Source organism: Coprinopsis cinerea (genome assembly GCF_000182895.1).
Source record: "Coprinopsis cinerea okayama7#130 chromosome 9 map unlocalized cont3.9, whole genome shotgun sequence".
Taxonomy (NCBI): Eukaryota; Fungi; Basidiomycota; class Agaricomycetes; order Agaricales; family Psathyrellaceae; genus Coprinopsis; species Coprinopsis cinerea.
This window is the reverse complement of record NW_003307536.1, coordinates 322,121-349,272: the sequence shown is the minus strand read 5'-3', so window position 1 is coordinate 349,272 and position 27,152 is coordinate 322,121. Positions and strand designations below refer to the sequence as shown.

The window sequence follows — 27,152 nt, the reverse complement described above, 5'->3', positions numbered from 1 at the left end:
GCTGGCTTTCATCTCAGCTGAAAGTGCGTAACGACAGACTGCTGGGACTTGTCTGTACCATTGTGCGGCGGACAATAAACACGACGATGATGCTGATGATGAGCATTCAATGTCAAGGTTAGTCAAGAAAGAAGAGTCAACGGAGGATGGAAGTGGACACGCGGGCTGATCCACAGAGGTCTTCAACCCTTTCTTGGAAGAAAGAGCGACAAAATGCCCACGGGAATGCTTCCTGTGGTCTCTCTTTTCTAGTTCCTCAAATGCGGTTCAGCTTGAATACGCGACGGGCTTCCTTAGATAGTAATGAAACCTTGCATTACTTAAGTGGTGTACAACTACAATGACCGGCACTAGATACAATACACCAAATGAACACAGCGCAGTGAGATTGACGGGGCTGACAAGAATGGTCTTTCATCAATGTCGGGCTCTCTTTGAGGGACCGGAGTCGAAGCCATCGTCCGAGCACTCTCTCTCGTCTTTCTCACTTGTCTCGGAGCCCTCTGGCACGTCTCCAACTACCTCTGTACCTTCAACGACAGGGATCGCTTCCACCAAGACCTCGCTCTCATCTGCCCCAACACCCTCTGTCTTACCATCGAACTCCTGGTCAACTTCTTCAAACTTTCGCTTTTTCGGCAGAACCTGCGAGAAGCTCGACTGACTATCCTTTCGCAACACTTTAGCCCTGACCATTGGATCCCTGCTCCGAAGGTGGCTCTCGATTACCAGCTCGATGCTTTCCCATTCCGCGCGAAATTCCTCAATCGTTTCGAAGAAAATCGTGAACGCATCTCCAGTGATCCAAGAATATGTAGAGATGTCGTCAGCCTTCTCGGGTCCATTGCGTTCCATGTAGGCCAGATAAATGTTGTAGCGCAGGTCTTCGAGTGCACTCAAAAACGACGACTTCAAAGGGGTGGGCAGGGAGAGTAGCAAGTCCGCGTTCTTGTGAAGTGGATTTTGGAGGAGAGAACGACGCCCTCCAGCATAAATACCCTCCATGCTTTGCTGGAAATACTGTTTTCCAAACTTCATCGGAAGGTCTCGCTGGTTAACGCGCGAGGAAGATGCCCAAACGAAGATCCACCAGAAGGATTCCATGTCATGTTGGTAGTTGTGACTCACGGTTTGAGCTTCGCCGCTGCGTACACTCGGAGTCGCCACTTCGCCTTGTTTCTTGCGTCCCCGCTTCTCCTCCGGCAATCTGGTGAAGTACTGACGGGTCTGGACCTCGCACGCCATGAAGAAAGGGGTGCCCGTCTTGGGATCAGTGCAGGCTCCGTCCTTGTCTCGGGGAAACCGCTTTGCATACTCGAGGTCGGAAAGCTTCACTTGCCATCTGTCGTTCGGGCTCGTCCGGAAGGCAAGGACATTTCCTGTGCTTATATCTCGATGGACCCATCCGGCGCAAAACATGAGTCGAAGGGCTGGAGTCATGAAGTCAGTGTTGACATGTCTACGGAGATTGAGTGCAAAGGGACCTACGTGTTAAGCCTTGCTTGAGAATGTCCGAAAACTCGCCCAGGGTTCCAATGTCATGGAGCGCAGTGCAGACGTATTTGTAGAGGAACCGACACTGCCTTCTGGGGCCAAATGCCTGGGACTCGGTGTCGTCCGCAGGAGCAGCGTTGCGGAATGATTGGTAAAGATTCAGCGGTTCATTCGGGAGTCGGAAGAGATCAGGAACTGACCACGCCAACGGGCAGAGGGTCAGACCAGGGTTGCCAACATATTCCGCTTCGACACAGGAGAAGAATTCCCTGTACTTCCCTCCTTCTAGAGCTTCCGCAATGTCCATTATGTCGCTCTCGGCGTAATCCTTCAGTAAAACATGCTCGCGCCATTCTGTCTCCCCAAAGGCATCAATATCCGAGAAAAGAGCCCTTTGTATCTCCCCCTCTGTTGGAGCATACGCATCGAGGGATACGTCCTTCAGCACCATCTCTTCTGTTCCAAACAAGCGGCGGTGGAGGGTGGGTGATGGTACGCGTCTGACCTTCCAAATACGAGTGGAGCGACCTGTAAGGCGGAGGGTTCGATCGTGCGAAAGGCATTGGAGTGTGTAGTAGTATTCGTCCTCTGATCGTGTATCGTCCGCCGGGAACTTGTAGATGTAGTGGTTGCCCTGGATGTGAGTGACGAGAGGGTCATATCCCAGTTGCGCCTCCGTAGCAATCGCCAAAGCGATCATAACTTTAACATATAAGTTGGCATTCTAGGGTTTGAGAGGGGTGAGTGTGCGATGACGACGATATAAAGGGATGAGCAACTAACCTCGATAATACTGAAGGACCTTGCTTTCATAGAGTGGGAGCGAGAGAAGTACCACAATGATACCCGGTCATCTTCAACGGTAATCTGTGGCAGAGTGGCGTCAGAACTGCGGACGGGAAAAGCGGAAGAAAAGACGCACCCCAAGCACAAAGACTCGTCGAACATCTTCATTCATCGTGTAATTCACGTGAGACAGAAGTTGCTCTGCGTTCTACACAATGTTTCTTAGTAAATCATAGTTTTAGAGAGTACGAGCAAAACATACCCCTTGGGCATCTCCCTCAGTGCGATTCAACTTGAACTCGAATGGAACGGCGACGTCGGTGACTCGGAGGCGTCCTCCCCTTTTCTTCGTCATACTTGCGTCAATCCTGTGATTGCATCCAGGGAGAACACCTTTGAGGCGAGCATCTGGGCACATGCGAATGAAATATTCGTTTGCCTTTACCCCTTTCACTTTGGCGAGCGTTGTGCGAATCTGATCGTCGATTGTGGCTATCTTGTCAAACACTGACTTCTCGTCGACAGCCTGAGCAGCGTCGGCGAGACCTTGTCTCTTCAAGCTTTCGTACGTGTCCTTGAGCACCTTGGGAGATTTCATGAAACAGCTTAGAACGTGATCGTACGCCTCTCTCTCCGATCCTGAATCAGTTGAGTCGGCTGCTTGCGTTCCCTGTTCGACCTTCTCATCTTCCGTCGGGAGCAGCCGTGGTACCAGGATCCCTCTGTCCTTCAAGAGCTTGAGAGTCTCCTGGACCTCGTCATCCTCGCACATCGGAAGGTAGTGGATAATGAAATCCTCAGGTTCGCACGCGAACATCTCAGCGTTCATGAATTGTCCAAGATTGGCACGGAGGAGCGTGGTTGTAGTATCGGCATTTGCATTGGTGGTTGAGCGTCGTGGCGTTTCTTGGAGAAGAGTTGTGAAGCGATCGACCTTTCCCCGTGGCTTACGACGGGGAGTCCTGTTGGGATGAGAACATCAGCTACGACGCCACTCGATTGAAGATTGAAGACATACTTCAGTGGATGGGTAGCGGGAGGCATGGTAGTACCTTTGCCTCAAGTGTTAACTGCAGCCTTGACTGAGTTCACAAAAAAAAACGCAATTAAAGAAACAAGGATGTAGTTAAGAGTCAAGAGGCGTTGCAGCCATTCTGCAGCAAAGTTGTGTTGTGATCAAAGATTGATCTGAATAGGAAAGCGTTCCCACACTCACATGATTGCCATCGAAGGGTTGCCCATCCGAAATTCAAACGACAGACAGCCCATCGCGGTATAGGTTCAATATAGGTTCAAAATTTTCAGCAGAAAATAAGTAGCCATCCCAGAAGGCCCGGCGTTGCTTCTAAATTTACCAAAGGCTATAGATTTCCGCTGATCGACAGGATCGGAAATCCTAATCTAGGTTCGCCTGATGCTCGTGCTTTTTGGAGCCAAGCTGCGTAGCAAAAACATACATGAGATTGTAAAGGGTTTTAGACTGGTATGGGATCGGGAATTTCCAATACCATTTAAGAGAAGAAGAGCAGATCTATTATTGAGTTTTGGTACCAATATATGAAGGAATACAGAACAATGTTAATCTATCGAAGACGTCGAGTTGCAGCTCTAGTCCTGGCACCGGCTGCCCTGGTCATAGACCTCGTTATTGGGCCACACCTCTCCCCGGCCACCGGGAGTTCCATGCGACTAGCACATATCCTCTTAGATGGATGATCGGTGGCTTCAGCGGCGCTGCGCTTGCGCTTTCCAGGTTGTTGAACAATGTCGCCCATTTTACTTGGGCCAGGAGACTCATTGTCCACCATGAACACTGGTCGATCCTCCCGTTGCATCTCAGACTCGACCACAAGACGAATGGCGGCCCACCTCTCCTGAGACTCTGAGATCCCATCGAAAAACGCGGAGACGGGCTCGCTGAGCACCCACGAGTATGTACCAACGTCACTCTGCTTCCCAGCCTCGTTCCGCGTCATATAGTCCACGAAAAGATCATTTCGCAGGTTGTCGAGGTTGGTCAAGAAAGAGTCGAGGGACGACGGAAGGGAACGGCGCAAATCACTGTTGGAAAGAAGCGATTGGGACAGAAGTGAGCCCCGGGCTGATCCATAGAGGTGGTCAACTCGTTGCTGGAAGAAAGAGCGACCGAATACCCGCGGGAGTGGCTCATCAACCCTCGTGGAAATGAGCCAGAGGGTAATCCACCAAAGGGACTCCAAGTCGTGCTGGTAATTGTGGATCATTGGCGGCGTCTCTTTGGGGGCTGGTCGAACGTAACCCCGTACCCTCCTTCCGCCCACGATCGGAAGAAAATGTCGAGATGTTTGGATTTCACATGCCATGAAATGCGGAGTACCCTACGGGGGAGGGGTTAGTCACAAATCGTGGTTACAGCAAGTGACTTACGACTATCGCTTTGCTTTGCACCGCGCCGATATTGGGGAATCTTGTTGCATGTTCGAGATCAGATAGTTTGGCTTGGAGCGGCGCGTCTTGCGTGGGTCGATAGGCAAGGATGTTGCCTGGGCTGAGATCACGATGAACCCAACCCGCACAAAACATGAGTCGGAGGGCTATTCCAAAGCGTTAAAAATCAGAACTGGAGGACGACATGAGGAGGAGAACGTACCGATGACGCATTGCCTTAAGACAGCCATCGCTTCGCCAAGGGTAGCTATGTCGTCTAGAGGAGAGCAGAGGCTATCGTAGACGAAAAGGCATCGAGACTTGCGCGACGATCCGAGTGGCATACTCGAAGGATTTCCCTTGTGACTGGCGACAATGCAGGAGAAGTACGACTTGAAATTGTCGCCTTGCAAAGCCTCCCCAAGGGATTCCAGATCAGCCTGCTCGAAGTCCTTCACAATCTCACGGGTCCGCCAATCCTTATCACTGCCGAACGCTGCAATATCGCTGAAGAGTGCCCCTTGAATTTCCACCTCCGTTTGGACGTCTTCATCAAGAAACACGGCCTTCAACACCCGGTCCACAGCACCGGGTACTTCTGTAGGGTTGAGGTTGGAGACGACTTGCCGGACCCGCCAGACTCGCGATTTGGCTACAGAGAGGGGGTGGGATAATAGCCGAATGGTTTGGTAGAAAAGAGCGGTATTTCTTGTGGTGTCGGGAGGCAACTCATAGACGTAGGTGCCGTCAGGGAGCAAGGTTACAAGTGGGTCGTGACCACTCTTCTGGGCCACTGCGCAGAGAAGGCCAATCGCAATCCTGACGACGAGGTCTGGGTGCTGAAGAATGTTTGAGTAATCAACGGTGAAGTAGGGCACAAAGGGGCATACGTACCTCGATCATACTAAAAGGCTCAGATCGAGCGGTAAGCATGCGGGATACATAATATACGGAGATCTTCTCTTCGTCGAGGGTGACCTGACAGAAGAAATTAGCAAGTGGTCCAGAAACAGTGGTCGACGAAACGCACCCCGTAGACGAACGTTCGTCGCGCGTCGTCGTCCAGTATGTCAGTGGAGCGGGAGATCACATCAGGTTCCTCCTGGTGTCAAAGCTGGTCAGTGATTTTGAAGCGTTCGGTCAAAAAACGTCATACATCGCACTCATCCCTGTCGTTCCGAGCTCGTGCAACCATCAACGGGACCACGACATCTGAGAGGCGCAGCTTCTCGTCCGCGCTAGGTGCTACGCACGCCTCTAACACTGGGCCGTAGTCTCGAATTGGTCGAATACACGCCTCGTCGATGCTAGTGTCCTCAATCTTGCTCAACGATCGTCGAACGGCATTCCAGACGGACTGGAATGATTTCATTAGACGATTGGGATTGACGGTTTTGGAACTGAAGACGCTTTTGAACGTCTTAAGGGCGTGTGTATACGGTGGCCTTTGAGTCGAAGAGGATGGCTTTCGCCGAGCTGAGGGTCCGCGCGAAATAAGGACCTTGCGCCGCTTCAGGTCTGCAAGCACGCTCTCAGAGGCGTGCGACCAGTCATTCGGGAGATAATCGTTGAGAAAATTGTCGATTCCGACATTGGTAATATTGGTTTCCATTTTTGAGTCGAGTTTCCAAAATTCCGCGGACGGTGAAAGAGGTTGTAGTGGAAATGCGTTTGCGATGGGAGTGGTTCAAAGACAAGATGTGGCCGGCGCGGATTCCGAGCCGATGTTCGGATACATATGATCTATCCCACGCAGCATGTGATCGCGTATGTCCACGTGATTGATTCAACGCGGCGCGACAAAGATTCAGGGGACGTCGAACCAGCCTTTTCATGAAAGCGCTGCTGAGAATTCAACTTTCTCTCAATAAATGTCCGAGACACAACTCGGAATCATACTACGCTGGCCTACGCTCGTCATAGAAGGCTTCTATATCTAAACATTCGCACATAACGCAAGACGATCGAGCGTCTGCATAAACGGCTTCTCAAGAGACTTGGGCTACACTTGAACACGGCCTGGAGTTCCACCCTGGGCTAAAGGATTGTTCGTTAAAAGGTGAACTGATGTCGTGGCCTCGACGCGTTGAGTGAGCATGTTCATGTCCCTCGAGAAAACCTGCAAGGGTCATAGTAAGACATACCGACCACCTGGATCACAGCACCGCAGCGACCAGACCTCTTTCCTCCCATAATTGAACTAGCAAGACAAGACACAGTGTCGAATTTATATTTGTGAAAATTAACAGGTTTCAAGGTCTACGGTATTCCATGACAGGCGCATGGAGGGAAGGTGTAGTGCGATGCAGACAAAATGAACCATCGCGCAGGAACTTGAAGCGCAACCCCGATGTTTAACTCCCTGCTAAGCAATCACAGAGAGCCCAAGTTTCAAACGCAGCGGCTATAACACCATAAATGTAGAAGAGTCTATAATACTGAAAGAAGCTCGAATGGTACGAACTGGTCCGTCTAGAACAACGGGTTCGAAGGTTATAGTTACAGTATCTCTGAGTAGGTTTCATCTGACAGAATATTCGCAACCAATCTAGTGTAAAAGTTACAAAGTATTTAGTTTTTGCAACCTTGCTATTCCTTCCGTCCCAGACGTCGGGTCATGGACCTAGTGATTGGTCGATGCGTGACAGGATCCCTTCCCGGTCGAGTACGTCGTTTGGGTTCAAATCCTTCCTCACTGACATCCCCTAACTTACGTTTCTTCCCCGAGGTATCTTCCGGAGGCGTAGGCTGAAGTCGAAGTTGAGCCGGGGCACTCGATTCGTCACTGAGATATGGAGGTTGCGGCAGAGTTTCGACCATCAACTCCAATGATTCCCATCGAGCTCGAAAGCGATTTGCATCGTCGAAAAAACCTTCAAAAGCCGGCCCAGTGATAAAAGAATATGTCCGGATGTCGTCGACCTTGTCGTCGTGATTACGAGCCGTACACACCTTGTACAAATCGCGTCGCAGGTTTTCAATGGCCACTATAAAGGGCTCGACAGCGGAAGGAATCGCTTTCCTCAACAGCCGGTCGTCGACGATGCATTTCGTGAACAGGTTCGCGCGTAGCAAGCTGGTCGACATTCCCACATCCGATGTAAAGAGCTCCCGACCGAATTCCTGTGAGCGGCTCTGCTTCAACCTGGCTGTCGTTAACCAGAGGAGGATCCACCACAGTGATTCCAGGTCATGTTGGTAGTTGTAGACGACTGGACCTTGAGGTTGAACTGGGAGTTCGCCATCCATATCGACTCTGTCATAGCAGGGTGGGGGGAGGATATATGTAGATGTTCGTATTTCGCAAGCCATGAATGGAGGGGTTCCCTGTGGGCGTTGTTAGCAGCCAATAAAGGGAGGCCGAAATGAGAAAGACATACAGTGACCTGGCTTGCCGAAACTTTTCCTGAATGGGTAAATTTCGTTGCAAATTCGAAGTCGGTCATTTTGACCTGCCAAGGAGACTCTGGCGTCGAACGGACAGTGAGGATATTGCCAGGGCTGACGTCACGATGGACCCATCCCGCACAGAACATTAATCGCAGAGCTGGAGGAAGTTCAGTGGTTAGAGCAATGGGCGAAAAAAGGACGACGTGTTGCTTACCAGTCAAAGACTGCCTGATAATGTCGGTAGCCTCGCCAAGGGTTGGGATATCGTACAGAGTCGCGCAAACGTGTTCGTAGACGAAGAAACACCGACGCTTCCGAGGAGGGGATGATGGCGGTGCGTGTGGAAGTGATTCGACATAGTAAGCCACGATACAGGAGAAATACTCGATGAAGCGGTCGTTCTGCAGCGCCTCAGCAATAGACTCAATCGTAGCTGGGTCGAACGCGTTGAGAATATCGCGGTTGCGCCAATTGGGGTCCTGAGACAGCGCACGGATGTCGCGAAACAGCTGCCTTTGAATCTCAACCTCCGTCATGGTCTCCTCGTGGACCGACACGTCTTTGAGAACCCGGTCAGAGGTACCTGGCACTCTCCTTGGGTCTGTGGGGGAGACGACCTGCTTGACCCTCCAGACGCGTGCACGTCGACCCGTGAGCTCGGGGGAGCGATACTCGGACAGGAGAGGGACGGTCCTGTAGTACAGGGACGATGGCCTCTCTCCATCCGGTGGGAGCTCGTAGACGTAGCTTCCATCGGGAAGCCGCGTCACGAGGGGATCGTACCCAAGTTGCTCTTCCTTCGCAAAGAATAGAGCACCTAGTAGCCTGACGAGCGTATCAGGGTGCTAGAAAAGGGGGTTGAATACTTGAGGAGGGGCACCCGGGGAAGATCGCGTACCTGGTTTATTTTCAGTGGAAGAGATTTAGCAACGCGAGAGCGATGCATAAACCAGATAGAGAGACTGTCGTGTTCGAAGGTCATCTAATTTAGACTTAGCATGGATCGAAAGCGCGTAAACGAATGGAAACTCACCCCATACGCAAACTTCCGTCGAGCGTCTTCGTTCATGATACGATTAACATGAGAGACATATCTCTGGTCCTGAGGTCTCGGGTCAGACGTCGAGGCCATCAATCAGAGAATCCCCTGAGCATACCTTGTCCTCATCTTCCGACTGGTCAGTTCTACGGCCAGTGACTCTGACAGGGACCACGACGTCAGGGGGAGATATTCCCCCATCGCGGTTAGGCGTAATGCAGGCGTCACCGGTCGAGTCCATCGCTCGGACCTCGAACTCATTGACGCTGATCCCTTTGATCCTTCCCAGAGCTTTGCGGACAGCGTTGCCAATCGTTTGAAACGATTTGAGAATGCGCTCGGGTTTGGCGGAACTAGATCGAAAAAGGGTCTTGAAACCCTTGAAGACGTGGGTGTAGGGAGGTTTCCGAGTTGACCAGGACGCTCTCTGAGCCACAGACCGTCCCCGAGAGACAAGAATCCTTTGTTTCTTGAGCTCATCCAGCACGGTGTCGACGGTATCGGTGTGGTCGTTGGGGAGGTAACAATCGAGCAATTCCCCAACGTGGTAAGTGTGAATTTCGCTATCCATTTTGTGCGACGAAAGAAGTGGTATTGGTGGAAGTCAAAGCGATTTCGTTTTGAGGTGATGGTGGTTCAAAGACAAGATGGGACCGTCGCGCGTCGGCCATCAAACGGAAAGAACGCTCCCACGAGATCGATTTTCCACGGGATCGCGTCAACTCCGATTTGCTCGGAGCCTTCACTCTGTTCAGTAAATGGAGCGCAAAGTTGACGCACGATGGATATCAGAGTATTTTATTTCTATCTGCGTAAGTACCCTACAAACAATCGAGTACAGTAAACTAGTCTATGGGGTATCTGCTGAAGTCGACGACGGGTTGCAGAGCGTGTTGTCCGAGAGGGCTGACCCGGGTCACTGAGCCAACATTCCAAGGTAGTGGGTGTTGTCCAACGGCTCGAGCCTTTACCGATTTCTTTCTCTGATGAAGCTCCTCATCCTCATCGCGATCGCGCTTTTGTGTTCTTCGACACCAACCCGAGCCCCATTACATTACTCTCAATGTGTCCTTTCCTTTCCAACATAACCGAGGGTATACAGGCTTAGAGAGGGAAGAAGCTTCGAGATAGAGCAAGCCAAGGGGTGTAGCGTGCGGCTATCCGACCAGCAATGCCCATGTCATTTGTTCCAGAGAGTAAATTGATCCAGCGAAAATATCGGTTGGTGCGAAAGGGGGCCGATCGTTCGACGTTGCGAAAGGCTGTTGACGGGTGAACCCAATCGGACACGTCGCTCGAGGGACATGGGCCGCAACACACGCCCTTATCCAAATCCAAACTCTTTCCGAACCCAAACCCAATTTTTTTTTTTCCAAAATCCAATCTCAAAACCAACGGCGCAGTTCACTGTTGGGGGTGTCAAGTCAGGTGGAGGTCACCTAGTGCAGAGTCAGGTGGACGTCATCTAGTTCAGAGTCAGGCGAAAGTGGCGCCGGGGAGCGTCGATATCCATTCCCGCGTTCCAATCCAACCAGCGTTGCACAGTAAGTACTCCACGAAGCCACCGAAGAGATACGTTACCAAGGCCAAGCAAGCACAACACAGTCGGAAAGCTAGGAAGCCAGCGGGTCGTTGCGAACGTAGATGCAGCGTCGATCAGAGGGGTGGAAGGGTGTCCCGACACCCCGCGGAGGGGATACATAGCATAGTCAGGGAGAAGCATAGTCAGGGAGAGAGAACTCGGCGCTCAGCGTTGGACGACGTCGAGGGCTGGGAATACCGAAGGAGGAGGAGGGGGAGATACGCGTCGAGGTGGGTGCAGCGATTTCCCCAGTTCATGAATGAATGACCCGGAGTGTAAACCTCGATGAGTCCCTTAACGCGCCCCATGCCTCATTGGATCGCTCGGAGGACGTCTGTCTCGCCCTCGACTACTCTCGAATGGGCGGTATATAGTCGGAAGGCGGTGCGATATCCCTCAGGGCTCTCTCGGATAGAGCACATCTCGGTAGGAGGCTTCTCGGGCTGCTAGGTACCTCGGGGACACGGCGGTTGGCAGTATGGGGACATGGTTGGTAGGGTTCGGAGGTTAGCGCTTTTAGAGAGTCCACAGTCGCGTTTCGTTACGAGGAATGAGGTAGTCGGCGGGGGGATTTAGAAGGCGATGTAGTATCAACTAGAGGGGTTAGAGGTGAACAAACCGACGTGAAGGAGGGAACTCGGAATGGAGTGAGTTCGCCGCGAGGGATGGAATATCATAATCGAGTACCGCGAGGGATCCTATGGTGTTTCACGAAGCCATCGTCGAGGTAGGAGTTTCCGCGATCCATGCAGGGCGGTGGACGTGAAAGGCGGTGGGAGGAAGCTTGGAGAAGTAGGAAGCCGGCTGGTCGTCGCTGTGGGGTAAGTTCGGTGATTCTTCAATACATGTATCTGCGAATCCTATTTCAGGGTGTCCCGATGAACCCCTCGTAGAATGACTTGATGAACCTCTCATGCATCATGGCCCGTCTCGATGAAGGGTCTCATCGCATGTCTCGTTGAATCTCACGGAGTACGTCTGGTTCACTCGACGGTCAATCTCCTACGCTCGGATGGGCGGTGTGTTGGAAGGCGGAGTGGCATCCCTCAGGGCACTCTCTTCGAGCTAGGTATCTCGGGCTCAGGGGCACATCTCGGGTAGGGCGCATGGTTGGTAGCGAGAGATTTAACGCGGGCGTAGGGGATGTTAAGTCGAGGCGTAGGGGATGCTTAAGTCGAGTACGATCGAGTCGAGGGTAGGGCTTCTGGAAAGACCACAGTCGCGTTTCCATACGAGGATAGTAATACGGAGTTCCAAGTTCGAAGTTCGGCCGGGCGTCGTCGTGAATGGGGATGCAATTTGAATATCGACCACAGGTGAGACTGGAATGGAATGGAATGCATTAACTCCGCGTGGGGATGGCAATCTCGAGCTCGAGTTCCACGAAGGCAAGGCCCCGCGGGGAATCCTATGGGGTTTCACGAGCCATCGTCGAGGTAGGAGTGAGTTCCCCAATTGAATATTGATGATTCGAGCTCGAGGTCACCGGTCATCGTCGAGTCGCCCCCAGTGTCCTTCCATTCGTTCGCCGTTATCTTCGAATCACTCCTGGAAGTCGGCATCGAATCGCTCTCGTATCGTCGGTCCAAGGCAAGAAGCTGGGGCGGGTGTCAAAGGCGAAGGCGATTGAGTCAGCCCTCGAGGCTCAGAGGGGGATGGGTGGGTGTGAGGCAGCGTCTCGGCGTGGGGGATACGAACTCGGTTCTGAATATTCGATCGCGGTTGCCTAATTCTCAGTCGTTCCGGCGGTTGGAAGTTGGCGGCGGGGTGTCAAAGGGGATGTCGTCATCCTCAAGCCCCTTAGAGCCACATCTCGGTGTGAGGGATGTGCAGTCTAGTCCTAGGCTGCAGAAATGTCGGTCGAGAGGTCGAGGCGTCGGGTGGGATAACCTGGTTTCAAATTTCCGTCAAGGATTGGGAGACGTCGACTTCCAGAGCGCAGGTGGACAGCTAGCGTCGAGCGCTGGACGTTATAGACGGCTTTTTACCGATTGTGCGGCTGGGTGGTCTGGCTGAGACTGGATGGTCGATGGATGGCGGCGTCGTCAAGGTCGATGAGAAATTGAAAGCTCCAACCCACCCCAAATGGTTGAACATCGGATAATCGTGGGATAGGCGCAAGCTGAGAGCTTCTGAGTCTAACACACTCAAACAGTCGAATTTTCCACCGACGGTCCCCCACCCAATGTGTTTGCTTGTTGCCCAACCCCAACACCCTAAACGCAACAGCCTCCGAACCTAACACTGCCAAGCAGGCTTCGGTCCTAACAAAGGCAAACGATTGCGTTTCGAACCCGCGCGCGCCGTCGGCGGCGTTCTTCATCTCTTCTTCCGACGACGACGACCTCGGAACGCGGTTGACGCGTGCTCCTTCCTTTTCTCATTTCGACTGTTGTACTCTCAATCCTCTCAATCTCTCAACACTACTTTTCTCTCGATCTCCGCCGAAAGCCATTCGGCAACCTCGCTTGCTTGAACAAGTAAAAGAACCGAAAGGATGTCCGCAGGTGGGTGTTCCTTTTCTCTACCTTCGATCGGAATATTGGAGGGAACTGACAGGACGGCGTTATGACAGACTACGCAGATCCATCAACAACCATAACACTCTCCTCCGTCCCCTTCGACTCGATCAGCTCCATCCGATGGTCGCCCACCTCCCCGGACCAGATGCTCGTATCTAGTTGGGATACCGTCCGTCTCCTCTCTTGTCCAGTCTTTCCGTTGAATGCCTAGCTAACGTATTGGTGGAAAAATACTACAGACGGTCAGGCTATACGACATCGGCGACGTACCCTACACAAACGGCGGACGACCCTCCGAACAACGCGTCAAGTTCGACCACCGCGCGCCCGTGCTCGCGTGTGCGTGGGGTGAGGGAGGGAGTGCCGGCAAGGCGTACAGCGGAGGGTTGGATACCGGTGTCCGAGAGTGCGTTCTCATTCACTCGCGTTCCTTCTCTTCTTGCTGACTGAATAAATGCGATTGGTGCAGGCTGGACCTGGAAAAAGAATCGATGACGCACTTGGGCACGCACGGCGATAGTATCAGCTCGATGGTCTGGTCGAAAGAGACCAACAACCTAATTACCGGTTCGTGGGACCGCACACTCCGATTCTGGGATCCACGCGCCTCTTCCTCCTCCTCCAACGCGCCCACATCCCCCACCTCCTCGTCGCCCAGCAACGCTCCCTTCGAAACCTCCCAGCACAGCGTCCCCGAGCGAATTTACGCGATGGATATAGTGAACACGAACCTGGTGGTGGCGATGGCGAGCAGGCTGTTCCATATTTATGATGTGAGGAATATGAGCAAGCCGATGCAGGAGAGGGAGAGTAGTTTGAAGTACATGACCCGGAGTTTGGCGTGTATGCTTGATGGGCAGGGTGCGTTCTTATTCTCTTTTTCAACCCTACCCTTCTTCCCTCTTACCCGTGACTCGCTCTAGGCTACGCAACAGCCTCAGTCGAAGGCCGCATCGCCGTCGAATACTTTGATCCCTCGCCCGAAGTCCAAGAAAAGAAGTACGCCTTCAAGTGTCACCGGCAGACGGTCAAAGAGGTGGACCCGGCGAGTGGGAAGGAGCAGGAGGTCGACCATGTGTGGCCTGTTAATGGTTTGGCGTTTTGTCCGAGGTGCGTTTCCTTTACTCTTCTGTTAGTTTATCGACGCCTTCTCCTTTGTTCTTTTTCCCTCGCCCTCCTTTCTTTCATCCACTCTCTCTCCCCTTTCCTCCAACAAACCATGCTGACCATAACCGTACAGGTACAACACATTTGCCTCTGCAGGTTCAGACGGCACAGTCAGCATCTGGGACTTCAAAGTCAAGAAACGACTCCGCCAGTATCCTAAATTCCCGAACCCGGTTTCGGCTATTGGGTTTAGTTGTGATGGAGGCAAGTTGGCTATTGGTGAGTTTTTCTTTCCGTTTCTCTCTTCGATTTGAGTTTTGGGTTTTGGATGCGGGGAGGTTTTGGTGTGGGGTGCCGGGGAGGGGAGGTTTTGGAGGAGTTGGTGGAGGCGGGATCTGGGGGAGGTGGGGCACACCCGTTTGGCGCGTCTGTCGCTCTCTTTGGTTATCCTCTGCGCCTGATGGCTTGCCCGCTGTTTCCTATCTCGCTTTTTTTTTACCTTTTTTCCCGTTTTTCCTTTTATCCTCTCGTTCGCGGCTTCTGTTCTTTCCCTCGCCCATGGTTGTCGACGTTTTTGGGCCCTGCACTACTGGACGCGGTGTGTGCTGGGCTGTTGAGAGACGTGGCTGGCGTCTGCGCTATGGGGTTTCGATGCGGAGTGGTGGTCTGGTGGGTGCAGGACCGCTGTCATCCTTTCTCGTGGGGCCATCACCTTGCTACCAACCTTTGCTACCAACCTGGGCGATCTGGATGCAGTGTCTGGCGCGCGTTTGGGAGACGTGGTGAGCGTCAGCGTTGCGTGGTTTTTGATGCGGAGTGGTTCGTGGGGTGGTTGGAGGAAGACGTGCTACCGTCCTCCCTACGCCCCGGGGACATGGCGGGGGTGTGCGTTGAGTCGTTAGGATGTGGATGGTAGTCTGGTGGGTGGGGGGAGCCCCTGCTACCATACTTGCTCGCGGCTATCGTCTTCGTCTACGATCGTCGTGCTACCACTGTCGTTCTCGTGCGTTCAGAGGACGACGCTGGTCCCTGTAGTTCCGTTCGTCGACGCATCCAGGCCACTGCGGGTCCCGTTTTGTGTTTTGTCCTCGCGCTCGTTCATGGCTCTGCCTTGATTTTCCTCCGATTTGGTTTTCGTCGATCGCGATACCTTGGCGTTTGGGTTTGTGGGCGAGGTCTCGGCGTCGATGGAGTACGAGGAGGTTGGCGAGGGTTTTTGGACTGGCAGAGTTTGCGTTTCGACTTGTACTTTTACCAGGAGAGTTTGGGGCGTTCTTGTGTCGCATCTCTTTTTTTTACTGCGACTGCGCCGTCGCTTTTCTCTGAGGGTCTCTGGGTTCTGGGCGTATTCGAGGGCCTGGGGCGTGGGCGTGGATGGCGCGTGGCTGTTGGTGCCATGCGTTCATTTTATCCCGTCGTCTACGGCGCTCGTGCCTGTGGCTTAACAATGTTGAGTCCTTGGGCGTGGTGTTCCAGTGATATCGCTGGTTCACTCGAGCTTTCAGCTCGTCTCGCTTTGTTTTGTTTGAGTTTCGGGCGGGTTCCTCTTTTCCCGCCTACCAGTTCATGCGTTATGAATTGAGGGCGTGACGATTCTATTCGTTTCTGTCGATTTATGTTTCGGTTTTACTCCCGCCTGTCTGCTTTTGTCCTGCTCCTCCGAGGCTCCTGCTTGGATTTCCTCCGCTTCGCTTTTTTTCCCCTGCCCTCCCTTTCCCTCCCATGTTTTCTACCTACACCTCGAAGTGTTACGGTCGACACCATCTATGGGTGTTCCACTGCTACCTTTCTCATCCTTTCCCTTGTGTTTCGCTTTCCCTGTCCCCCTCCTGCTCCCCCTCCTCTTCTCGTGTTTCTTCTTCCGTATTACCTCGACGGTCGCTAATCTTTCCCATTCTGATTTACAGCTGCATCGTATACATGGGATGAAGGTGACCATGGGCTCAAGAGTGCGAAAGCGCCGTGGTTGGGAGTGAGGAGGTTGGGTGATGAGGTTAGGCCGAAGGGATGGGTTGGTTAGACGTGTTTCGTAGGGGGTGGGTTGGTTGGCAGTGTTTCGGAAACGGGTGGTTGCTTGGGCGGGGTATAACGGGGTGGGTTAAGTAGGCGGTCTTGTAGAGGGATGGGCTGGATAGGCTGGGGCTTTCGATTTGGTGGGGTTGGTGAGCCGGCGTGGGAGGGTGATGAGGAGGGTGTTAGCCCGACAACGTTGCCGTGGATATCGTTTGCTGTGTATTAAACGTCGGCTTGTGCTAGGTCGTTCGCTTGTTCTTAATGGTATCAATTTATCCCACTTTGTCAAATTTAAAGCTCTCTTTTGTGTGTGTGTTTTGGGTATGGGTGTTCCGGGTCTCTCTGTTTGGCACGTTTCACATTGCTGGGTCATTGCTGGGGTTCGTCCTCGTCGTCGTCACTGGATTTCCCTCCCCTTGTTTCTTCCTTGATGGGACTTGAGGGTTCAATGAGATTTGGGCGACCTTTGGACTCTGCGCCATGTGCGGCACCGTGGGTGGATAATAGATGTCGATTGGGGAAACGGTTACCATTCAGTGAGCTCTCTTTCATGGTAGATGAACTAACTATTAACAGGTCTATTTTCAGCTATTTTGTCTCCTTGCTTCGAGCAGAGCTCAAGCCTCTAGGGTTACTCTAGGGCTCTTTGAAGATACGACGTGATTTCTCGAACCTGCGGTCGGCTGGGTGGGCAGGGATATACAAGGATGAGCTGGAGGGGCGTCGAGTAGTAGCTCGGATGGTAGGACATCCGAGTCAATGAGTATAAACCAGGGAATGACTGGAATGACCTATAGAACTAAGCACTGAGGGTGTAAGGTGCCAAACCAAGGTGATGTGTATATTTGGCATCATGATGGGGAGACGTATCTGGCGTCAAAAGAATGTAGTAAGAGTGTAGTCGGAGACGTTAGATGGAAACAGGAGTGTATTGTATGTCAATGACAGCTTGCATCATATAAAGTTAGAAAAAGTTAGTTTAGTAAGGAAAAGTTAGTTGAGAAAGTTACTTTTGTAACACCCGCGTGTGTACGTGTAAATGGTAACCATTAAGTCGACAGCAGCGTCTCGCTGTCCCTAGTTAGTTGTCGACTATGTATTTAGGTTACATATAAACTAGTATACGGGCCAATGCACATGCATGGCAATAACTCGGCTTAAATAAGGCTCCGCCGGAAACACCTTTACTTAAATGGTTCAGAAAATGTCAGACTTAGCGTAGATACATGCAATCAATGTTTTTCTTCCAGCTTTTTGAAGTACTTTCAGATCAAAGTCTGTGGTTATGTCACCTTCATAGTAGCCTTCACCCTTTCTAGCCATACCATCGTGGTACCAAATCCTGTTACATCGATCCACAAAGCGGCAAGTGAAATGATTATCACCCCCGTATAAAAGGCCTTTTAGGTGGTACAATACTGGATGGCCGTTCACTTTCACAGTCAAAGTTTCACTAGGAATAATCTTTTTACCTTCCATGACAAAACTTAACAGGACCGGTGCTGAAAAGACTTCTGTAGTCTTGACTATCGTTCTATTTTTACACTTCTTACACATTGCCTTTCTTGGTTCTCTCATAACCTCATTCAACCACCAGTCGAGTGGTAGAGATTTGGGGTCCATCTCTGTTGGAACAACTATGTTCCTTCGGCCTGTGGCCACAGTTACAGTAGAGAACATTGGCTGATCTTTAAGAAGTGATGTATGTTTACAAGTATTGCATATTGTCTTTTCTCTTGCCCTTGGTGTCATCTTCCCTAGAGACACATCTAGTAAATCCTCCATGTCCACATAAGCCTTCCCTTTGGGGAATAATGTCGCCGAATGGTCATATAGTTGATTCCGCACTATATTGCGTGCCTTTTCCAGGCCCTCCTTAGAAGAATCATGATTTATCTCTGAGATAAATCCTCCCATATATGTACTGAGATCCATGATTTCATCTCTCCTGTTTGGTGATGCTTCCTTCCACAGGTTATAAGTGACTGTAAAGAGTGAGTCGTATGAGCAGCTCCAGTTATCCGTATCCCATTCTAACCCAATACATACCTCAGACGGAAGATTCAAAGGATTAGGGGCCAGTGTAGTGACTTGTCGCTTTCGCCTACTAACTTCTTGCCCTGAATTACCAGTTGCCTTTCTCTTACCAAGCTGATTCTTTTCTCTCTCTATCACTTCACGGGTCTTAGCATATGCCAAGTTCCAAGTGCCATCCTTTTCTGGCTCCTGTATAATCTTCTCATTCTTTCTCCATTGTAGGGACTTGTGCCATTTGGATGAATAGTCAATGTTGTTCTCTGATGCCCACTTCTGGAATGCCCTTATTGTTGGATTTCGCAAAGGTCTGACTGCATCTTCAGGTATTAACTTATTGTACCGTAAAAGGGTAATTGTATCTAGCATATCCAACTCACGGAATTCCTGTCGCAAGTATCCATTGATCCCTTTGGTAATTTTTTCTGTGTCAAATCCTTGGAGAATTGCTGTCCCTGCTGCAGATGCACTACGTGAAACACAGGTATAGTAAGACTGATGATTCTTGCAATGTGTTAAATCAATCACATTATAAGTTCTAGTTTTGCCTTGTGATGCATAATCAGTCATTGAAAAGTTTGGAAGGATATTCACTTGGGTCCTCTCCACTCGAACCACGCTATCATTGGGCATTAGGCACTCGACACGGTTACTACTTTTAGGAATTGGTACAACGTTCACAGTAAGTCTGGGGATTTGAACCTTTGAAGGAGGATCAATCAGTTCGACAAATAATGTTTCTAAAATAGGTTTTCCATGAGAACCTTCTCCTTCGTCCCACCCCACTACTCTTCCCTCTTGTCCCTTTGTTATACAGAGCTCTGTAGCATCATTGTAGCGAATCATGACAGGTAGTCCATAACAAATTTTAAGAACAGCGGGTATGTGATCAGATGTACATGGGTTCATGGACCACAAGACCTTCTGGATCTTTTCAAATTCGGTAACATTTGCTCTCTTCTTCCGTGGCCTTCCTCTCTGTCTAGGTCCTGTTGGGAATCAGCTCGGCACTCGGTAATTGTGCCGGGCGCTTATTCATCGGACGGATTTAGGAGATTAATTATCTTCTTATTTCCTCGATAATTCTACATCTATATATCCGTAGACTACTCGATTGTGTATAAATAGTTCGTAGTTACTTACTCAATCGATATGGGCATTCGCCCTCTCTCCAGTTTCTCAACAGGTTATGAGCCCCGCTCATTGCTGAACATGTTGTAGAACTGTTATCTCGTCTTCACCCTCGCTATCTTATCTTATCTCGCTCGCCGCTATCAACCCCGATGACGCCTTGACTGTCGTGCATCGGCTACGCCCATCGCCATCCCTATTGGGCTCGTTATCACCATCCGAGGCTGGAGCTAGAGAATAGGGGGAGACTATGCCATTCTGGGGAGAGGGGGAGGAGGGTTATTGTTCTTGTTCATCATTCCGTCACCGACGCCGGCATCGTCACTCATTTATTCCCTCATTATCAACACCGCCCATCATTCGTCCTTGGAGCACGGCTCGGACGTCTTACGACCATCACCGCCGCGTTAGGCGCGCATTCCGCCAGTGGATCAAGCCGGGATCCTATTTTTGGGCCATAGGCCGGGTTACGTGCGCTCATGGGAGGCACGACTATTTTTGGCATCGCGTAGATGTGGTGTAAGCTGGTACGCTGCCCATCACGGATGTATTCGGACTAGGGTTGGACTTGGTAGAGCCGGGAGAGCTCCCCGTCACCTACAATTCGATTTTTTTTGGCTATGGTTGTGGTCACGGACCAACCAAGAGGTTTGGAAGCGCTAACGGACTCGTGTTTGTGCTGTAGGACATTAACAGCATGTATTAACTTCGTCACGGACTGCCTTACTTAGTAAAGAAGCACTTAGGTAGATTTAGGTAGATATTTTCGACTCACCCCGACTGCCGATCTGAGGGGGAGTGTTGGGAATCAGCTCGGCACTCGGTAATTGTGCCGGGCGCTTATTCATCGGACGGATTTAGGAGATTAATTATCTTCTTATTTCCTCGATAATTCTACATCTATATATCCGTAGACTACTCGATTGTGTATAAATAGTTCGTAGTTACTTACTCAATCGATATGGGCATTCGCCCTCTCTCCAGTTTCTCAACAGGTCCAGTGTTAGAGTCAGCTCCAACGGAATCCTGGCAGTAGAAGTACCTGATCTCTTGTCCAGTTTCCTCTGCAAACCTAGCTGTCCCCATTTCATTCAATGCATCCTTCTGCGAATTCCATGCTGTAATAATGGAAACATTATGGAACTCTTTGTCAGTAAGTTTTGGGCGTCCAGGGCGATCACCTACAATTCTTGTTCTCAAGAACTCTATGTCCTCTGCTGTACAAGCCGCAAACCGCATATTCTCCAATGCTTTTCGAAGCTTTCCGTCTTCCTCAGTCTGTGACTTTTGCCGCATATTTTGGCGTAGAATCACAACTGTTGTCACCTGGTGCCATAGAATCTTTCCCAAGGTAGTCTCTTGCTGACGTCTTGTCATTCGTGCATCTTGAACCTTCTCCATAGCGTTACTGTAAAGAGACATCCCCTTGGTTGGCGGTAATTGTGCGAAGTCCCCAGCAAAAATCATGTTCATTCCTCCGAAGGGCAGATCAGGCTTATTGGTTATATGAGCAAGTCGCTTGCTTATAGTGTACAGTTCGTGGCACGCAATCATAGAAACCTCATCTATGAAAATATACTGCACACCCAGCAATCTTGACCTCACCTCCTGAACTGTTCTAGAGTCTGACTTCACTATTTCATTTTCAGCATCAGCCATTCGGATGCCTAGCATTGAATGATAAGTTGACCCGTTCAATAGAGCGGCTGCTGTTCCTGTAGGTGCCAAAACAATGAACCGGTGACCTTGGTTACGTTTATTAAACATAGAAATTACAGCCTTGATAACTTGGGATTTTCCAGTCCCTCCCATACCTCCTAGATACATTCTAAGTTGCTCTTCACCTGACTTTGTTGAATGATTAGCAATAATCCTAAATGCCCTTTCTTGTTCCTCATTAAGGCTGAACTCTTTAACAGTGGTATCTATAATATCCTGTTCTTCTTCTTTTTGCGCCTTGTAGTCTTTCTGGAACCAATTTATATTAAGCAATTTCACTTGTTCACCTTTCTTGTCTGCTACGTTTTCATCATTGTCTTTATTCTCTTTTGTTTCATTGATATTAGACCCCAAGTACTTTCTCCTTTCTCTTAACAACCGTTCTTTGGCAGACTTGACTGATTCTCTCCAACTATTAGCTGTAAAACCAGTTGATATCCTCTCTTTAATGGAACTCACTCCATTAGCTGTTTCTGCAATTATTCTCTTCGTCCAACCAACACGCTTCATGAGTTCTTGTGCCTCATGCATTTGTTTTTGCTTGTTCTTGAACTTGCTCCCTAATTTGTCCTCAGCAATATCCATTGCGAGTTTATTCTCGAGTTCAATAAACCGGGTATAGTCATCCTCATCCCAATCTTCAAAACCAGAATTATTATCCCACAGGCCGACTGTGAACTGTTTTGCTTCTCTCAGTCGCTTTTGCATTTGACGGTGATAGTCGTCCCGGTCATCCAAACATTCATAGCGCAGATTGAAGTTTGCTAGTAGCTTTTTTTGTTCATCTGTGAATTTATGCCCCACAAACGCTTCATCCCATGATTCATCCACGTTGCGCAAGTCCTTCCATCTCCGCCAGGGCTTCAAAAGTGTTAGCATGGTTTTGCAGTAGAATTCTCTATCACCTTGATCTTTCCGAGGTAACGCCCCTCCAAGTATGTTTGGAATACGCTTTTTACCTCTTTCAATATTACAATTAACTTCCTGACTAGAGTACTGGGGATGGTCCCTGTGGTATCCCTAACCCTCTGACTGCTCAACGCCTGCGATGGTCCGAGTGGCATTAAAACCGGGTATGGATCGACTCGATAGTGTCGAAGGGCTGGAGACGGAACCGTGGATAGGGAGTGTGGAAGGGACGATAAGGCTGAGCATCCTCCCTGTGTACGGTCTCGCAGACGGACGGTGCTGGATCATGCTCTCGGCAAGTGAGGTCGAGGAGGGATCGCCCCGCAACCCGACCCTTACAACGATGACTTCATCCTGGAGCCGCTCTGTTCTTCGTACCAAGGGAGCCTGTCTTGTTCTTACTACAAACGCCATCGGGCACCTACAGGACAGCGAACCAGGTGATTTTGAGCTTTTCGCTGCGGGTTTTGTGAGGTAAGTGTTACCTTTTCAGGTATTTTCGACAACGGTTATGAAGTTTTGTCCTCTAGGCTGCTGTTCGACCGTGTTACAGAGGTGCTATGTACTCAGGCCCTTTCGCGGGTTCAGACCATTGTACACCTGCCAGAGGCTTTGCGACATGTTCACAGTTTCGGTGGAAATCGTCGCAGTACTGGCTTCGGGGCACGTACGCGAAATTCTCTGACCAAAGCATGGATGATGATTGAGGTGAGTAGCTACCAATTCGCCATTCGAGTGGAGCAAACTGACATGTATTTTTAAAGAGAGGCTATGACTGGGTGACCGGGGTTCTGTTGGTCGATGACCGAAGTTCGGTGGTCATGGTGCCAGTGCCCCTTCGCAGGTGTAGCGAACGGGGGGCAGGAATCTCTGCTACCATTCCGACTATCTATCTTCCGGTCGGAGACGAACGACATACATGGCGGGCCGATCACTTAAAGATCAACGATGAAAAAGATGCGGTGGGGTTATCCGTCAACGGAGAAGGACGAAGGGTGAGTTGGTCTGCCGATAGTATCTCTAAAGTACTAATTGGCCCATAGCAAAACAGGGTTATGGAAGCGATTGTCGGCAATGCAGGCAGGTATATAGGTGAGGAAGGTGGCATCCTTGTCATCCTGAAAGACAAGGAAGGAACGTTGGTGGATGCCACAGACGACGATGTTGGACGGGTGCTGGAAGAACTGACAAGGTGCCACAATCAATTCTTAGCGTACGCGGGAGACTAACACCGACAACGGTTTCCAGGAGCTTGATGAGAAGGGTACGCGATGTCGAGTTGGAATTCACCGTAGAGCAAATGCGCTTACACGTGTACGAGCACGAGTGGGGTTGGGAAACCGAGTGTTGCGACCTAATTCCATAGGTAGTTTAATAAAAGAATCATATTACTAGCGTTAGTTCTCTAACTAATACACAAAGAAGTTGACCAAAGGAGAGCTACGATATAAGACACTTAAGAGAACTAGGATACACGGTATACGACAAGCAGAAACGAGTTGCTTCCAGTGGAGGAAACAATTGAAACTCCGACAAAGGGCATGGCGAACAGTTTCAGCGGAAAGGTAAGTTGAAAGGGCAATTTTCATCATTAATTTTCGATTACTAAATACACGTTGGTACTAAGTTTAACAAAAACAAATTGGAAGGGGACAGTATATACTCTGTTGAATGAGAAGTGGAGAACGAGCAAAGTGGCGAAGGACAAATTGGAACTCCGTTCCTAATTAGGGAATAAGTTCCCAGTTGACTGATGGGAGTGGCCATTTTGTGCGCGCGCGCTCGCGTAAAATTACACTCAGCTTATTTAAGCCGAGTAACCATGGTGACACCTACACGTGATGGCGTGAGAAATCAAATCCCTCGACAATGATCGCTCACCCTCTCGCCACTCCTTGACTCTCAACCACATTGATGCTTAATCCATAGAGTCTCTAGGGCAACTTTCTTCTACGTATACTTCCTACAGGACCTCTGAACATGAAACCAATCACTTCCGCAGTTTGTATTAACCAATTCGTCTCAGATCACCTACCCAACAACAGCGGGAACGCGTTCGACGCTGTCATCACGGCTCTGCAGAAGGAAAAGGTCCTTATTTCTACTGGCCTATCCAAGGGCCAGAAATCGAAGAAAGTCGGTTACGGATTTACATCGTTGAAGTCTCTGTTTCTGTCCCACTCTCCCACTCCTAGCAGGATAGTCGAGGCTTTGCGAACGGTCTGCACGCTCGTCAGTGGCACTTTGGAAAGTCTCGGAATTCGGGGACATAACAGTCTTTCGGTCCAAGTAAGCCAGGACGGCGATCCCTCTGTCACGGCTTGCTTGTCGAAGAATCTGGATGGACCGCTGACTCCTTCCGACGCCGCTGTTCCCGTTACCGTGCTCCCGAGAGAAAAGAACAAAGAGGTAGGAGTCTCTTCCACTGCATTCGACGTCATTATCTCAAAGATAAGTTGCATAGGATGCAAGCAACGTCATGGAGCGCATAGTTGCTATCATGAACGATGATGCTCGAAGAACATTTACTTACGCGGTGAGTGCTCTTTGTCGAACGTCGTACTTAGGTCAACCTAATTCATCGTTTTAGATCACTATTCGTGACGGGAAAATGGCCCTTAGTCGGTTTTCTCGATCCCAAGTCATCCACTCTCTTCCGTTTGACTGGACTGAGGTACGAATTCCGACTCGACCATAGCTAATTCGTACTCATCGCGTCCGCGCTTAATAGTCCGCTGACATTCTCGTCCAAGTCATCATCTCGCTTCTCACTGCTACCGACGAGCAGCTAGGATACGACCCCTTCGTGACCATGCTCCCGGACAGGAGTTATGCTTACCAGCTACCTTCCGACAAGGAAGGATCGACCCCAGTCTTCTACCACAGTCTCGAGCTTATCTCGCACTACCCGTCGACATGTCTTGGTGATCGCAGTCCGCGGATTTAGCGAGTTAAGCAGGTCGTCTCTCCAACCGACCGGCGCCGTGTTGCTGGTACATCTGACAGAGTCCTGAAGGACGTTTGGGTGGACTCCTGGTCGCGAACCGAGGCGGAAATACAAGAGGACCTGTTCCGAGATATCTCGGCTGTTGTCCAGGACCGTGCATCCTGGCGCATGAAGCCGATCTTTCAAGATTTCCTCGAGCGCGACGTTGAGTCTCTCGCCGAAGCCTTGAAAGGCGATAGGTTCAAACAGTACTTCTCGTGCATTGTTGCCAAGTACGTCCGCCAGGTCGACGACCCCTCCACCTCATCGAATACACGTCGATGTTTCTTTGTCTACGAGTCTGTCTGCACCCCTCTGCATGATATATCGACTTTCGGAGAAGTCGTTGATATACTCAGGCAGTGTTTGATAGGTACGATCCTGATCGCTGCTCTCGTGGTTGATTTGCTAACACATTCCCTGCAGCACTTCGACTTATGTTCTGCGCTGGATGGGTCCATCGCGATATCAGCACTGGAAATATACTCGCATTTCGATCGGGGCCCGACCAGCCATGGCAGGTGAAACTTTCCGACCTGGAATACTCCACGAGATTCCCCGGTGCAAACCTTTCTGAAGACGAGCAGATCATGGTGCGTTCATCACTGACGTCATAGTCGCCTGGTACTGAGACTCTCCCCTCGGGGAACACCATTCTTCATGCCGTGCGAGATCCAAACGTCGCGTCATTACTTCCCTGTCGAGTTCCGTATGGGTAAACAAGTTGATTATCCTGACATGCCTCTTGTATACGGCTACCAACACGACCTGGAGAGCATCTGGTGGATCATCCTGTGGTTTGCTACGACGCGGGTCGACCAAGACCTCTGCCGGGAGTTCGGGCGTCTGCATTTCCAGCAGCCAATGAGTCAGCAGTGCATCGGTCGACGTCGTGGTCTGCTCAGGGATCAAACCCACATCTCTTCCACCCCATCACTCCTCGATTCGCTGCCAAAGGAACTCCTGGACTCCAACTTCCTCGACGAATTCGAGCAGCTCAAGTACCAGATCCATGGCGAATACATCATGCGTAACGCGGAAGGGAAGCAGGACGACATTGGCACGTACTCGTATGTCATCAGCGAGTCCTTTACCCTTTTCTTCGAAGGTATCGAGGAGTCCCGAGCGCTGTGGAATGACCTCAAATTATCCACCTCGACCGAACAGCGACACGAAGGCGAACGCGAAGAACTGTCGCAACCGTACCACCCCCGACGAAAGAGAAGGGCAGACAATGGGGAAGAGGGGGGTGTCCGGGTCGAACCGAAGGCTGCTGAGAAGAGGAGAAGAAAGGATGATCGACCTAAGGAAGACCGACCAAGGAAGAGGACCCGGGTCGTCGCCCCTGTCCCAGAGGTCCAAGCCCCTATTCGAAGATCAGGGCCTGTGACCAGATCCATGACCCGCGCAGCTCAAAACACCGGCCCCGTCACGAGAGCTGCTGCTCGCCGTATGCGTCAGGCTGCCGCTTCAAAAAACAAGACGACCACCGCCACTACCAGCCAATCGCGCCGTTAAACGCTCGTCGTTTACTTTGTGGTCGGCCAGTATACCTCTTCTTTACTCACTGTGTGTATTTACGATACCCTGCCCTCTTTTGTTTCCACCACTTTCGTCTTCCTTCGTCGTTGTAACCTTGCCACACTCGATGATACCCGTTACTGATTACTTCAAACCTACCTCCTTCGCGATACCTGTCTTCTAAAGATTCCGCACGATTCCTTTCTATAGATTCTTCTCATTGTTTGGTAGCACATTCCGTCAAATACCATTGGAGTTTGTTTCACACATCTGGCCCCTGCATGACTCGGATAATGGGTTTCTCAATTCCCAACTACACAACTCTAGGCTTGGTGGTGGTCAGGAGCAGCTCTACACCATGCTCAGCAACGAACGGGCTCATAACCTGTTGAGAAACTGGAGGGAGGGAGAATGCTATGAGTGCACGACTTCTACCGAAAATCCCTGTTGCTCAGAGACAATGTTCACACATTCCCGTCGACCTTATTTTTCTAGATGACATATATTGAACCA

General features: G+C 50.6%; 7 protein-coding genes across 7 annotated transcripts; 2 read left to right on the top strand and 5 right to left on the bottom strand.

Annotated features, from left to right (window-relative positions):
* Positions 1–417: 417 nt before the first annotated feature.
* CC1G_15127 (other/FunK1 protein kinase) lies at positions 418–3,324 on the bottom strand (the record flags this gene model as incomplete). The annotated part of the gene is made up of 6 exons (XM_002910441.1): positions 418–1,430; positions 1,489–2,218; positions 2,278–2,361; positions 2,417–2,488; positions 2,543–3,242; positions 3,299–3,324. The coding sequence occupies 6 exons, from the start codon at positions 3,322–3,324 to the stop codon at positions 418–420; spliced, it is 2,625 nt and encodes an 874-aa protein (XP_002910487.1).
* Positions 3,325–3,863: 539 nt separating this feature from the next.
* CC1G_15126 (other/FunK1 protein kinase) lies at positions 3,864–6,298 on the bottom strand (the record flags this gene model as incomplete). The annotated part of the gene is made up of 6 exons (XM_002910440.1): positions 3,864–4,637; positions 4,687–4,853; positions 4,910–5,525; positions 5,581–5,664; positions 5,717–5,788; positions 5,843–6,298. The coding sequence occupies 6 exons, from the start codon at positions 6,296–6,298 to the stop codon at positions 3,864–3,866; spliced, it is 2,169 nt and encodes a 722-aa protein (XP_002910486.1).
* A 977-nt stretch (positions 6,299–7,275) lies between these two features.
* On the bottom strand, positions 7,276–9,686 carry CC1G_09389 (other/FunK1 protein kinase; the record flags this gene model as incomplete). The annotated part of the gene is made up of 6 exons (XM_001831979.2): positions 7,276–8,013; positions 8,067–8,233; positions 8,291–8,921; positions 8,975–9,058; positions 9,110–9,178; positions 9,234–9,686. The coding sequence occupies 6 exons, from the start codon at positions 9,684–9,686 to the stop codon at positions 7,276–7,278; spliced, it is 2,142 nt and encodes a 713-aa protein (XP_001832031.2).
* A 3,508-nt stretch (positions 9,687–13,194) lies between these two features.
* CC1G_09388 (WD40 repeat-containing protein) lies at positions 13,195–14,640 on the top strand (the record flags this gene model as incomplete). The annotated part of the gene is made up of 6 exons (XM_001831978.1): positions 13,195–13,204; positions 13,273–13,388; positions 13,459–13,625; positions 13,689–14,080; positions 14,143–14,329; positions 14,460–14,640. 6 exons carry the CDS (start codon positions 13,195–13,197, stop codon positions 14,638–14,640), a joined length of 1,053 nt encoding a protein of 350 aa, XP_001832030.1.
* Positions 14,641–18,087: 3,447 nt separating this feature from the next.
* On the bottom strand, positions 18,088–19,577 carry CC1G_09387 (hypothetical protein; the record flags this gene model as incomplete). Its single annotated transcript, XM_001831977.2, has 4 exons — positions 18,088–18,096; positions 18,389–18,687; positions 18,754–19,362; positions 19,517–19,577. The coding sequence occupies 4 exons, from the start codon at positions 19,575–19,577 to the stop codon at positions 18,088–18,090; spliced, it is 978 nt and encodes a 325-aa protein (XP_001832029.2).
* A 483-nt stretch (positions 19,578–20,060) lies between these two features.
* Positions 20,061–22,102, bottom strand: CC1G_09386 (hypothetical protein; the record flags this gene model as incomplete). Its single annotated transcript, XM_001831976.2, has 4 exons — positions 20,061–20,101; positions 20,147–20,183; positions 20,280–20,292; positions 20,457–22,102. 4 exons carry the CDS (start codon positions 22,100–22,102, stop codon positions 20,061–20,063), a joined length of 1,737 nt encoding a protein of 578 aa, XP_001832028.2.
* Positions 22,103–22,271: 169 nt separating this feature from the next.
* On the top strand, positions 22,272–26,636 carry CC1G_15125 (other/FunK1 protein kinase; the record flags this gene model as incomplete). The annotated part of the gene is made up of 12 exons (XM_002910439.1): positions 22,272–22,606; positions 22,663–22,840; positions 22,897–23,127; positions 23,176–23,304; positions 23,381–23,396; positions 24,159–24,541; positions 24,597–24,668; positions 24,723–24,806; positions 24,864–25,004; positions 25,080–25,491; positions 25,545–25,711; positions 25,791–26,636. The coding sequence occupies 12 exons, from the start codon at positions 22,272–22,274 to the stop codon at positions 26,634–26,636; spliced, it is 2,994 nt and encodes a 997-aa protein (XP_002910485.1).
* Between the last annotated feature and the right edge of the window lie 516 nt (positions 26,637–27,152).